At 49.6% G+C, this 14288-nt stretch overlaps 1 protein-coding gene across 1 annotated transcript; it reads left to right on the top strand.

The window, feature by feature from the left end:
* Nucleotides 1-1458: 1458 nt before the first annotated feature.
* Nucleotides 1459-13906, top strand: kif22 (kinesin family member 22; the record flags this gene model as incomplete). The annotated part of the gene is made up of 12 exons (XM_084456599.1): nucleotides 1459-1640; nucleotides 2742-2869; nucleotides 3178-3332; nucleotides 4804-5013; nucleotides 6320-6713; nucleotides 7587-7698; nucleotides 8586-8709; nucleotides 9808-9976; nucleotides 12117-12217; nucleotides 13087-13275; nucleotides 13672-13731; nucleotides 13877-13906. The coding sequence occupies 12 exons, from the start codon at nucleotides 1459-1461 to the stop codon at nucleotides 13904-13906; spliced, it is 1854 nt and encodes a 617-aa protein (XP_084312725.1).
* Between the last annotated feature and the right edge of the window lie 382 nt (nucleotides 13907-14288).

Here is a 14288-nt window from a genome sequence, read left to right as displayed (position 1 = left end):
ATTAACCTGTTTTTGTCAAATATATCAATTGGAGAAATTATTTTTTGATCCTGGCATCTTAGTTTTAACAGGTTAAATATAATTGAACATGTTTTGTTTGCTAGTAGATGGTATTCATTCCGTTCGCGATAACGTTATTGCAGCCAGGCTAAATTCCTCCAGGGAGCCAGTGACAGGCGACTTGAAGAGCTTCACTCCCCGCCAGCAGGAGCTCTGGCCGCGGCTACCGCATCTCAGAAAACCCGCTCTAGAGAGATAAATGTAGGCTATGGTTATGTTAATAAAGCTAACAATGATGTTGTAACATGCATGCAGCACTTCCGATCTGATCTGAACGATTGATTCATTGTTACCATGGATCGGTATTGGGATTGATCAAGGGCGAGTGTGAAATAGCAGCCAGGAACTCAGCGGGTTTTCCGAGATGCGGTAGCCGCGGCCAGAGCTCCTGCTGGCGGGGAGTGAAGCTCTTCAACTCGCCTGTCACTGACTCCCTGGAGGAATTTAGCCTGGCTGCAATAACGTTATCGCGAACGGAATGAATACCATCTACTAGCAAACAAAACATGTTCAATTATATTTAACCTGTTAAAACTAAGATGCCAGGATCAAAAAATAATTTCTCCAATTGATATATTTGACAAAAACAGGTTAATATGCAAGCCGGTTTTCATTGCTAAATCAAAGCGGGGAGAGCAGAGAGAGCCGGGAACGCGCGTCTACATTTCAGATAAATGTGAACTTTTTCGTGGACGCGCGTCGGCCAGAGAAGCTCAACTGCGCAAGTCAAAAGTAACCGGAAATAGTCAAATGACTACAAATTTTGCCAAGATGGCGCGGTTCAATAGGGCTTCATTGTTGATAGCGGCCAGTGAATGGAGTGGCTGTATCCAGTTTATATAATACATCCATGGAAAAATCCGAGTTACGGGTTGCCTGGACCGCGCAGCTAGCGCCACTCCCATTGGTCAGACCGTCGCGGATGCTGATTGGAGCATTTCGGTTCAAAGCGCGAGGCTCCCAGTTTGAAAAATATCACTCGGCGGAAGAAACCAGTAATTTAGCAACAACCCCCCGGTCATTAATATATCCATGGACGGAAGGGCCTGTCCTCATTGTTAGAGTCCCGTGTGTCGCAGCACATCTCACTGGAACCCTGCTTAAATTATAGGTACGTTTGAGCCGTTAAGTATTTTATCTTTAGACTGATTAGCTAACGTAGCTTACTTTAGCTTTTGTCTGGTCTGGTCACGCTGAACGTGCTAGCGAGCTTCTTGTTATTGACTAGTCTGCAGCACGGTGGGATCGTTAGCCTAGCTAAACGTTGGCCCCAACGTGACTAGTTTGCAAATGCTACAGATAAGGTACAGAGTCGCAGTGATTGGTCTGTCTTGTGGTGTTGCCTACACATGTTTTCAGTTTGCCTTATTCTCTTGCTAGCCCCCGAGGTCCAGCGCCATGGCCCAGCGTGTGCCTGTGGGCGAGGCGGGCAGGTCGTCCCGGGTCCGGGTGGCCGTGCGCATGCGCCCCTACATGGGCAAACACGACGAGAAGGACGAGGGCCCCTGCGTGCGGGGAACCGGGCCTCAGAGCCTGGAGATCATCAACTGGAGGAACGCCACGGAGACCCTGCAATACCAGTCAGTATCTTCTAAGGTTGTGCTGTATCTAGTGAACAAATAGTGTATATAGAATATCTAGTGAACATAACATAGCCAAATGTCAATATACCCCCCATCCCGGGATTATTTATTATAGAATAATACCACACACACATATAGAGAGAGCCTACGCAGAATCCCTGTTGATTGAGAGCCCTCTACAAAGTCCAATAAACGACATTGAAGATCTTCTGATCATTCTTACCGATGCACAACACAGTGGTCACGCACCTCCCAACCAGAGACTAGTTCAACGACTACCCAGCTAGTCCTCATTACAATAGCTATAGCATGTACATAACACACCCATGCCCCCCTGGGTTATTTGTTTATTCATATGGTAAATGGACTACACTTGTATAGGGCTTTTCCAACTTAGCGGCACTCAAAGCGCTTTACAATGGCCTCTCATCCACCCATTCACACACCAATGGTGCTAGCTGCCATGCAAGGTGCTAACCTGCTCATTGGGAGCAATTTTGGGGTTAGGTGTCTTGCTCAAGGACACTTCGACATGTGGACAGTCGGAGCTGAACCACTGACCTTTCAATCATTGAACGACCCGCTCTACCAACTGAGCTACAGCCCCCCCCCGATATCCATGCACATAATCCCTCCAGACTGCCATCTGTCTAAACTACATGTAGCACTATTGAAAAACAAAATGGCGAAAGTTAGATTATGAGTTTAAAATGTGTTACTTGACTGTTTTTCACTAATTAAGAGTTTTAAGTGGTTGTACCATGCCAATGACTTTTCCATTTGATTCCTGGTGTCAAAATGATATGGAAAATGAGGGTTCATTCACATGTCCGGTGGAGGACTTATGATGGAAATCTCTCTCGTCGACATCAATAGAAGATGGCCGCCAAACAAAGCCCATGGGCCTTAAGTTGCCCTTGGAAACATGAAATATTCTTAACTAGACACCATTAGGGTCCTGAAAAAACAGATGACAAAAATGTGATGCACGGGCTATTTGTCTTGCTAGACTATTGGTACATTCCCCGATGTTGCTCTGGGCAGGCCACATATGCGCCACACACTGTGGCCTCAAAACAATTCTTTGTCTGGTTTCAGGTTTGACGTCTTCCACGGTGAACAGACGACACAGCAGGAGGTCTTCCTCTCGTCAGTCAAGCCCATTCTGCCCCACGTGCTGAACGGCCAGAACACCAGCGTGTTCGCCTACGGGCCAACCGGAGCCGGTATGTCAGAGGGCTTGTTCTTACTCTGTCCTCCCTGGCCCCTTGCCTGCCTGCCATACCCCTGAAAGTCCTGTTGCCCCCTGGGAACCCAGATGTCCACGTCTTGTACTTATTGCGTCTGTATTTGATTGTTGGTAATTGAGTTAGTCAACAGCTCCCAACTAGCTCTCCCTGATTAGGATTCATCCTGTGCTTCTCCTGCTCCTCCAGCATCCAGCGCCTCCCACCACGGCCATTTTGTTTTAACGACGTGCTCAGACGATCAGTTGAACTGTCTCCCATTCTGAGTCCCTCTCGCCCCCTCTCAGGAAAGACCCACACCATGCTGGGCAGTGCGGCCGAGCCAGGCGTGATCCCCAGGGCGGTCCAGGAGGTGTTCCACCTGGTCAGGCTGAGGCAGAGGAGGGGCGACGGCTGGGACTACGCCGTGGACATGTCCTACCTGGAGATCTACAACGAGAAGGTGGGAGGACACCTGCGCTGCCTTCAAACTCAGACAACGTTCGTGGCAAACGTGTTTTCTCTGAACGGTTACATTTGAACGGAGAGCCCTTCAATGATCAACAATGATTTTCTGGATGATATATTTTGGCTGTCGTCCCGCTAGTACAACCTAATTTAACACTACAGTAGGACCCCACTTATCCGAACCCAACGGGACCGAAGGTCGTTCGTATCTCTGAAATGTCCGGATGACTGAAACTTATGTTAAAATGCACCAAATTCAATAAGTGGTATACTTGTTTCATAGACTCATAATAGACCGATAAATACCCTTAATTACTTGTGAAAATGCATCAAAATTGCAATCAAATGGCCAACTAAACTCATATAGCCTAGCCTATAATAGACCTACAGTAGCCTATAATAAAATAACCAAATTTCCACTTGAGTGCATGCTTTGATCAAATACAGTACTTTATTCTCAAATGAGGCGTACGCTGCATCGATAGGCTACTGTATTCGCAGAACAACATGGTATAGCCTAAAAACAACCCAACATTAGAACAATTAGAGCAAATGATAATCAATAAATAAATAAATGAAATGACAGACAAAGTTGTCGTGTCTTAGGCTATTGTAGCCTAAAAGAAAGTCTCTAAAACAACCGATGTAGGCTAACGGGGCCTAGGCTGTAGGCTATTATTTAACAAATACAGTAGGTCTAGTAGGCTAATCTACATGCTCACAACACGTCTGTGTTCCTGAAGTCCATTAACTGGGAACGAAAAATGACTCGATGCTCCTCTGCTTCAGGTTGCTGACGCGCTTTCTGGCTACCAAGGAATGCAGCTCTCGCGCAGCAGACTCGTTTGCGTTTTGCGCTCGACATTAGAGTTACAAATAAATGAAACGTGACAGTAGGCTACAGAATACAGGCAACATGTAGGTCTACATACAGTTCTGTTTTTATTCACAGTAGGATACAGTACTGTAATGAAAATCCCACCAGTAACCAGATAGCAGGCTAAAAAAAACAAAAACGTTTTTTAAGCCTGTCCGGTAGACCGGGAGGTTCGGATCTCTGAAGTTCGGATGAGTGGGGTCCTACTGTAGTTGGAAGTAAAGGGGCCTCCAGTATTCAATTCATTTATTCAATCATACAATTCACATTTCCGTCAGTCCATTTCCCTCAGTCCAGTGTCCATTGTTCTCTGCAAACTACCTTTTCAGACCGTTCACTTATATTTGCGGCAAACACCAAGCTAACTGAAAAAAGTTTAAAATAGTAATGTTTGCTGAGTTTAAAACTGGTGGCCTGCTGTAGCTGTTGGTGCTCTTGTTCGGTCATAGTTAATCAGTGACATCCTGGGCTTTTTACCCTGCGATGTTTGTGAGAATATGCTAGCTAAGGAAGACTTTCCTCGTCTGAAGAGCTGGTGTTGTGATGCTAGACTGCCCGTGGTTGTTGTCACCACCTCTCTCTCCCCCAGGTGTTGGACCTGCTCTCCCCCAGCACACTGGACCTGCCCATCCGTGAGGACAAGGACCGGAACATCCTCATCCCCGGCCTCACCCACACGCCGCTCGCCAGCTTCTTGGACTTCGACTCCCACTTCGTCCCGGCCAGCCTGAACCGCACCACGGCCTCCACCAAGCTGAACCAGCGCTCCAGCCGCAGCCACGCCGTCCTGCTCATCCAGGTCTGACTCTCACACCGCAGGACCCCTCCTCCATAGAGAGAGACACAGTCTGGGGCTGGGGAGGCCCCCCCCCCCCCCCCCCCATTGAGATGGCAGACAGACGCTGCCTCTGGGGTCTGAAATAGTCTGGCTGAGTTTCCCAGAGGCATCGTAGCGCTACGTTCATCGTAAGCTATGGCGTTCATCATAGCGCTACGATGCCTCTGGGAAACTCAGCCCTGACCTGCACCTGCTCCCACAGGCCAATGTCAGCTTACAGGCTGTGTATTTGCCATACGTTTTCTGGAATTACATGTCGTGATTTGATGACAATTGTGAAATAATCGGTTAATTATTGTTTCACAACCTGAATGTGTATTGTACTTTCGCAAGCCGTGATGCTACTGTAGATGAAGCTTGACTTGCTGTTGTGGTCAGTAAAGCATCTTAACAGGTCTTGGTCCTCGGGCAGTGGGCCAGGATTTGGTAGCTGGTGCTGAAAGGAAAGTCTCTCCCTGCAACCCCCTCTGGCTGCTACCATGCCTGAGGGACACCCAGGGAGAGAGACAGCAGTCAGGAGTCTCACACCCAGGGAGAGAGACAGCAGTCAGGAGTCTGACACCCAGGGAGAGAGACAGCAGTCAGGAGTCTGACACCCAGGGAGAGAGACAGCAGTCAGGAGTCTCACACCCAGGGAGAGAGACAGGAGACAGCCTGCTGTCACTGCATGACTCGCTTCTTACCTTCTACAAACTTCCCCCCTCTCTTCTTGTCCTTCACTCTCCTCTATCCTCCTCTCCTTTCTTCACCCTCCATCTCTCTATCCTCTCCTCTTCATCCCTCTCTCCTCTTCACCCTCTATCCTCTCCTCTTCACCCTCTATCCTCTCCTCTTCACCCTCCATCCCTCTATCCTCTCCTCTTCACCCTCCATCCCTCTATCCTCTCTTCTCTTCATCCCTCTCTCCTCTTCACCCTCCGTCCCTCTATCCTCTCTTCTCTCCATCCCTCTCTCCTCTCTTCTCTTCATCCCTCTATCCTCTCCTCTATTCACCCTCCATCCCTCTATCCACACCCAGTCTGCCTAACACCCCACCTTCTCCATCCTGACCACACCCAGTCTGCCTAACCCTCCCTTTATCCCTTTGTGATATTGTAAGGACAAGCGATAAAAAATAATTCCAATGTACCTGTACTGGTTATATATGGAGAATAATTCTCTTATATTCTTCCTACCCCTCCACTTTATCTCCACCCCTCCCTTCTCCTCCCCTTTGTTTCCTTTCAATCCTGTCCCTCCACCCCCCCCCTCCCTCCCTCCCTCCCAGGTGGTGCGGACCGAGCGCGCCCCGCCCCTGCGCCGCCAGACGGGGAAGCTCTACTTGGTGGACCTGGCGGGCTCCGAGAACAACCGCCGCACGGGCAACCAGGGCATTCGCCTGAAGGAGAGCGGCGCCATCAACCGGTCACTCTTCACCCTCAGCAAGGTGGTGGACGCCCTCAACGCCGGGGGCGCCGGCCGCGTGCCCTACCGCGACAGCAAGCTGACCCGCCTCCTGCAGGACTCGCTGGGAGGCTCCGCCCACTCAGTCATGATCACCAACGTTGCCCCGGAGTACCACTACTACTTCGAAACGTTCACCGCGCTCAACTTCGCCGCCAAGTCCAAGCAGATCGTCAACAGGCCGTTCGTCAGGGAGACGGTGGCCGAGCCACCGCCAGGTCAGTAGGAGGGGGCGTGTGAAAATGCCTCGTGACCAACTTGATGTTAATTTCTGTTCCACTACAGGCAGGGATGATGATATTGGATTTCTGTGTTTCAGTCAGGGACAGTGTTTCAGTCAGGGACAGTGTTTTAGTCAGGGACAGTGTTTTAGTCGGGCACAGTGTTTTAGACGGGGACAGTGTTTTAGACGGGGACAGTGTTTTAGACGGGGACAGTGTTTTAGTCAGGGACAGTGTTTTAGTCAGGGACAGTGTTTTAGTCAGGGACAGTGTTTTAGCCGGGGACAGTGTTTTAGCCGGGGACAGTGTTTTAGACAGTGTTTTAGTCGGGGACAGTGTTTTAGTCGGGGACAGTGTTTTAGTCGGGGACAGTGTTTTAGTCGGGGACAGTGTTTCAGTCAGGGACAGTGTTTTAGTAAGGGACAGTGTTTTAGTAAGGGACAGTGTTTTAGACAGTGTTTTAGTCGGGGACAGTGTTTGTCGGGGACAGTGTTTTAGTCGGGGACAGTGTTTTAGTCGAGTGTTTCAGTCAGGGACAGTGTTTCAGTCGGGGACAGTGTTTTAGCCGGGGACAGTGTTTTAGCCGGGGACAGTGTTTTAGCCGGGGACAGTGTTTTAGACAGTGTTTTAGTCGGGGACAGTGTTTGTCGGGGACAGTGTTTTAGTCGGGGACAGTGTTTTAGTCGGGGACAGTGTTTTAGTCGGGGACAGTGTTTTAGCCGGGGACAGTGTTTTAGCCGGGGACAGTGTTTTAGTCGGGGACAGTGTTTTAGTCGGGGACAGTGTTATTCGGGGACAGTGTTATTCGGGGACAGTGTTATTCGGGGACAGTGTTTGATGGTGCTGCCGTCCCCCTCCTCTCTGCTCCAGGGAAGCGCTCCAGAGACGACCAGGAGGCTGGGAGCTCCGCTCAACCCCACAAGAAGAAGCTGAAAGGAGGGAAGAAGAGGAACGATGAAGCCCCCCCAAAATCCACACACAGGTACTGTAGGAGACCCTGCCCTAAACACACACACACACACACACACACACACACACACATAAACAGGTAGGAAACCCTGCCCTAAACTCACACACACAGGTAGGAGAGCCTGCCCTAAAAACAAACACACACACACACACACACACAGGTAGGAGAGCCTGCCCAAAACACACACACTTGTATTGTAGTGCCAGGTGAGTAGCTTTGAAGGAAGGTGCTGAGCTGGTGTGGTTGCAGGTAGAGGCAGTGTATGGGGAGCAGTCTGTGTGCTACTGGATCTGGGTCAGTTAAAACTGGCAGCACCCTGAGACGATGGGGATACTGTACAGGAAGCCCTGCCTACAGAAATAAGTAATTAAATTAAAATACATGACATTAAATTACCAATCATCTCTCCCCCTCTGGCTGCTACCATGCCTGGAGGGACACCCAGGGAGAGGGACAAAGCAGTCAGGAGTCTGACACCCAGGGAGAGACAATAGACCAGCCACGAGTCTGTCTGACACCCAGGGAGAGACAATAGACCAGCCATGAGTCTGTCTGACACCCAGGGAGAGACAATAGACCAGCCATGAGTCTGTCTGACACCCAGGGAGAGACAATAGACCAGCCATGAGTCTGTCTGACACCCAGGGGGAGAGACAATAGACCAGCCACGAGTCTGTCTGACACCCAGGGAGAGAGACAATAGACCAGCCACGAGTCTGTCTGACACCCAGGGAGAGAGACAATAGACCAGCCACGAGTCTGTCTGACACCCAGGGGGAGAGACAATAGACCAGCCACGAGTCTGTCTGACACCCAGGGGGAGAGACGGCATGTGTGTGAAGTTGAGCTCCTAGTCAGCGGTCTCTCCTGTGTTCTCTGCTGTGCTGTTGTCCCTCCAGCCACTCAGAGCAGCAGTCAGTGTTGGACAGGCTCATCGCCCTGGAGAGGATGATGACCGGCTCGCCAGAGACGGAGAGACTCAACCTGCTAAAGACAATCGATCAGTCTCGCAAGGAGATCCAGGTAAACTTCTCTCTCTCTCTCTCTCTCTCTCTCTCTCTCTCTCTCTCTCTCTCTCTGGCTTAGTTCACACGGCAGGTCTTAATGCTCAATTCTGATTTTTTTTCACAGATCCGATTTTTTTATTTAGCTGTTCACATGACATTTTAAATGTAACCTATATTTGACTCCCGTGTGAACAGCCCACGGCCCTGAACAGACCCGCATGCGCAGAAGAACAATAACAAAGACGTCACGCGCAGCGCACTGTTTGCAGAAGTAACGTTGACCATGGATAACGTTCTATTAATACATCCATGACAATGTTACAACCACAACTGAAGTTAGCCTTTACTACGGGTTGATTTTCAAGTAGGCTATTTGTGCAGTTCAAGCCGGCGACGGTATGAGCAAATGGTAACGAGAAGAAGGAGTAGGATCGTCTTGTGACGTGCAGTATGCTGCACAAGCACACCACAGTGGAACGCTTCACGAATCTGCAAGTCACCGCTCTAGAGACGTAAAAGTAGCATTAAAGGAGTAGTAAAAGGAAAATGCATGTTTAGCCCTGTTTGAAATTGAGTTTAACATGTTTTTGAATGATTTTTCACGGTGCCCACCCACATCAATTGTATGACCAAAACGGTGGTAGAGCAATTATCAGACTTTCTCAAAAGTGCTAGTTTTGTCAACGTTTTGATCTGAACCATTGTATATGATCATAAGTAACCTTAAAACAGGGCTAAACATGCATTTTCCCTTTACTACTCCTTAAAACGCAACATGACTGTTCAGACGGCGGGCGCGTTGCAAAACATCAGACATGTATCCGATATAATACCACCTCTGAAAGAGACCCAGGTTGGATAAATAAAAAAAAAATCTGATTTCATGTGACTTGCGCTTTTCAGACGGTCATGAAAAAATCTGACCTGAGTCGCATGTAGGCAAAAAGATCGGATTTGGGTCACATTTCACTGCCGTGTGAACAAAGCCTCCATCTTGGTATTATGGAAAAAAGATGAAAAGATCATATTGATTCAGTTTGTCCAGATGTTGTCCGGTCTGCTGAACACGGCGTGTTGTGTCTTGTCTCTGTTGTCTGGACGCGGTGGTGTGCAGGAGCTGAGGGAGAAGCAGAAGGCCCTTGAGAGCAGAGCCAGGACGCTCGGCGGCCTGAGCTCCGAGGACGAGCCCCTCTTCAACAAGACCCACCTCCCGCCTCTGCACAGGAAGCCATCAGTCCCCGCCAAGCCCCGGAGGCAGCAGGCCGTGGTCCAGCCCCTGCAGGGTCAGTCGCTCCGCCCTCTACACCCTCCACCTCTACACCCTCCACCTCTAGCCCTCCACCTCTACGCCCTCCACCTCTACACCCTCCACCTCTATCCCTCTAGCCCTCCACCTCTACGCCCTCCCCCTCTATCCCTCTAGCCCTCCACCTCTAGCCCTCCACCTCTACACCCTCCACCTCTACACCCTCCACCTCTACACCCTCCACCTCTACACCCTCCACCTCTACACCCTCCACCTCTACACCCTCCACCTCTACACCCTCCACCTCTACACCCTCCACCTCTACACCCTCCACCTCTACACCCTCCACCTCTACGCCCTCCACCTCTATGCCCTCTAGCCCTCCACCTCTACGCCCTCCACCTCTATCCCTCTACACCCTCCACCTCTACACCCTCCACCTCTAGCCCTCCACCTCTATCCCTCCACCTCTAGCCCTCTACACCCTCCACCTCTACACCCTCCACCTCTACACCCTCTAGCTCTGCACCTCTACACCCTCCACCTCTATCCCTCCACCTCTAGCCCTCTACACCCTCCACCTCTACACCCTCCACCTCTACACCCTCTAGCTCTGCACCTCTACACCCTCCACCTCTATCCCTCCACCTTTAGCCCTCTACACCCTCCTCCTCTACACCCTCCACCTCTACACCCTCCACCTCTATCCCTCCTCCTCTACACCCTCCACCTCTATCCCTCCTCCTTTAGCCCTCTAGCTCTGCACCTCTACACCCTCCACCTCTATCCCTCTATCCCGCCACCTTTAGTCCTCTATCCCTCCTCCTCTACGCGTGCCGGGAAGCTGTGTAGCCACGTACAATGCAGCCACTGCAGAGGTTTATATTTCATGCCGCCTCAGCGGGATTCGAACCGATCGCCGCCTCAGATCATGTCTGGGCCCCGCTCCAGTCCTGCGTCTCGGGCTGCTTTGCTTACAATCGCAGGATGCTCAATGACAACAACCGGGCGACTATTTGTGGAAACGCAGCTCTTCTCGTGAGGCTACTGTTTCAGACCTCGTTAAGACGGGCTCTGATTTCAGAATACTGCTGATAAAGAGGTGGTGTGCGTATAAATTCAGTGGTGCAGACTTGTCACCTTTAGGTGAAAATAGCCGTTTTTAATCCAAAATAGGTCATTTGTTTGATCTGTGTATGTATGGGTTTGCATGTTAGTCACCTTTGATGGGTTTGCACCTCTGAGATTGGATGGCCGTGACATTAGTCTGTGACAAAAAGCAGAAATGTCAATTCTACATCATACTTTTGTGTGTAGTCTTACGAGTGGAGTTCACTGGACTTTAGTAACGTCTTAGCAGAACCTCCATGTTGTCGGGCTTCTTGTAGGATCAGTCAGGCTATTGATTAGAGCAGGAATTGGACCCGGCTGCTCAGTGTCAAATGATGATGATGAGAGGCTAGGGAAGCGTTTTTCGCTCCACACAGCAGCTTTGGGGAATTGAGTCATAGAATCTTGTCACTTTTTTCCGCTTGTGTCATGCGAATTATTTTCAGGATTCTCCGTTCTCCGGGAAAACAAAGTTGGAAAGATCACCCCACCAGGATGAGAAGATCAGAATACTTCCTCTACCCCCCCCCCCCACCCCCTCTAGTCCATCCATCCTTCCTCCTCCTCCACCCCCTCTAGTCCATCCATCCTTCCCCCTCTAGTCCATCCATCCTTCCTCCTCCTCCACCCCCTCTAGTCCATCCATCCCTCCTCCTCTATACCCTCTAGTCCATCCATCCTTCCTCCTCCTCCACCCCCTCTAGTCCATCCATCCTTCCTCCTCCTCCACCCCCTCTAGTCCATCCATCCTTCCTCCTCCTCCTCTATACCCTCTAGTCCATCCATCCATCCTTCCTCCTCCTCCACCCCCTCTAGTCCATCCTTCCTCCTCCTCTATACCCTCTAGTCCATCCATCCTTCCTCCTCCTCTATACCCTCTAGTCCATCCTTCCTCCTCCTCTATACCCTCTAGTCCATCCATCCTTCCTCCTCCTCTATACCCTCTAGTCCATCTATCCTGGTTCTGTGGTCTATTTTAGGCCCTCTGGGTCTGTACGGGCCTCTACTCTTACATGTGGTGTATGTGCAGCGCGCGTGGTCTCATGTCAGTTCCCTGTCCTCCCCAGGATCCTCTCTCCAGAACTGCCCCCTGGTCCAGAACTGCCCCCCGGTCAAGAATACGGCCGTCTGTCTCAAGAAAGAGAGGAAGATCTCTGACCATTTCGAGGTCAGCTATGGCACCGTTGTTGTTGTTGTTGTTGTTGCTGTTGTTTTTGTTGTTGTGTATTTGTGCAGAATGAGTTGATGTGACATCATGACGTATAAACTGTCTATCCCCTGTGGTTCAGTGAAACAGTTTTGCAGTTGAACTGGTGACACAATGGCTGCTGTATACTGGTTAGGTAGGTTATAGACTGAATGCTATGTTCATGGTCAGTCTGGTAGGTTATAGACTGAATGCTATGTTCATGGTCAGTCTGGTAGGTTATAGACTGAATGCTATGTTCATGGTCAGTCTGGTAGGTTATAGACTGAATGCTATGTTCATGGTCAGCCTGGTAGGTTATAGACTATAAATGCTATGTTCATGGTCAGCCTGGTAGGTTATAGACTGAATGCTATGTTCATGGTCAGCCTGGTAGGTTATAGACCATAATGGCGTGTTGTGGCTCAATCTGGTAGGTTATAGACCATAATGGCGTGTTGTGGCTCAGTCTGGTAGGTTATAGACTGAATGCTATGTTCATGGTCAGTCTGGTAGGTTATAGACCATAATGGCGTGTTGTGGCTCAGTCTGGTAGGTTATAGACCATAATGGCGTGTTGTGGCTCAGTCTGGTAGGTTATAGACCATAATGGCGTGTTGTGGCTCAGTCTGGTAGGTTATGGACCATAATGGCGTGTTGTGGCTCAGCCTGGTAGGTTATAGACCATAATGGCGTGTTGTGGCTCAGCCTGGTAGGTTATAGACCATAATGGCGTGTTGTGGCTCAGTCTGGTAGGTTATAGACCATAATGGCGTGTTGTGGCTCCGTCTGGTAGGTTATAGACCATAATGGCGTGTTGTGGCTCAGCCTGTGCCCGTCTGTCCTGCCAGAATGAGAAGGAGAACGGTTGGGACTGGGAGTCCCAGGTGGACGGCTCTGTGCTGGAGCGCTGTCGCCTGAGGATCCTGCAGGTGCTGAACTCCGGCTCCCTCAGAGAGCTGAAGGCCCTGCAGAAGATCGGGGAGAAGAAGGCCCAGCTGATCCTGGGCTGGCGGGAGGTCAACGGACGCTTCGCTCAGGTGCGGGCAGAAACCGCGCGCTGGACAATACTGACGTCCGGCTTATGCTGTGTTCACACTGGGTGCACATTTTTCCTGCGGCGTGGCGAGTTTACATAGAAAGTCAATACAATTCGCGCAAACTGGGCGGCAGGGGCAGCGCGAATCACAGAACTCCCAGAACGACCAGGAATCGCCGCACAGCGACATTCGCAAAAGTTTAAAAAATATATTTAACTTTCTGCAGCGGATTCGCGCAGCAACCCATTGATCCCGCGGTGAGATTGGGCGAACTGGGCGGCGCGAATTTTCCGCGCCCGGTGTCAACACAGCATTAGAGATTGTTGTTCTTGGAAAGAAAAATGAGCCAGGTATATTTTTGGGTGGCTAATCTTCATCAGACTTTCCTGTTTCTAGATGGAGGATCTGACTAAAATTGACGGCTTTGGTGCCAAGACCTTCTCCTCCTTCGTGAAGGTAGGGAAATGTTGGGGAAGTCTGGTTTGTTTTTTCCCGCTGAGCACCACTGAATTCTCACACAAAATGCCACAACATTCACTCTGGATGTTTTTTGTCCTTTTGCCATTAAAAATGTTTAATTCTTCTATTTCTTCTTTTGCAGGCCAACATCCTGAGTGAGATGGCGAAGTGATTTTGTTTTATTACCTTTTGGTTTTATTACCTTTTTTGTTTTTCTATTTAACTGTTTATTTTCCTGTCCTCTGATAAATAAATAAATAAAAAAAATGTTTTTACAAAATGTTTTTACCCTATCTTTGACCATGTGACTGCTCTTTGCCTTGATGTTTTTGTAGTAAATGCGGTATTCCACATGATGGCGCAATACTGCTTTTCAATGAATGTTTATTTCAGCTATGGTTGCCAACAATTTTGATTAGTGACGAGCCCATGTTAATGTTACTTACCTTTGAAATGAATTGTTTTCAAAAGCAAGTCTGTTGGCTTCTCCATATGAACATTTGACATCAAATGTGTCTTGTGCGTAGATTACCCCAACGTGTGGGCAAGAAGCT

This window comes from Borostomias antarcticus (assembly GCF_949987555.1).
Source record: "Borostomias antarcticus genome assembly, chromosome: 22".
NCBI lineage: Eukaryota > Metazoa > Chordata > Actinopteri > Stomiiformes > Stomiidae > Borostomias > Borostomias antarcticus.
This window is presented reverse-complemented; position numbering and strand designations above follow the sequence as displayed.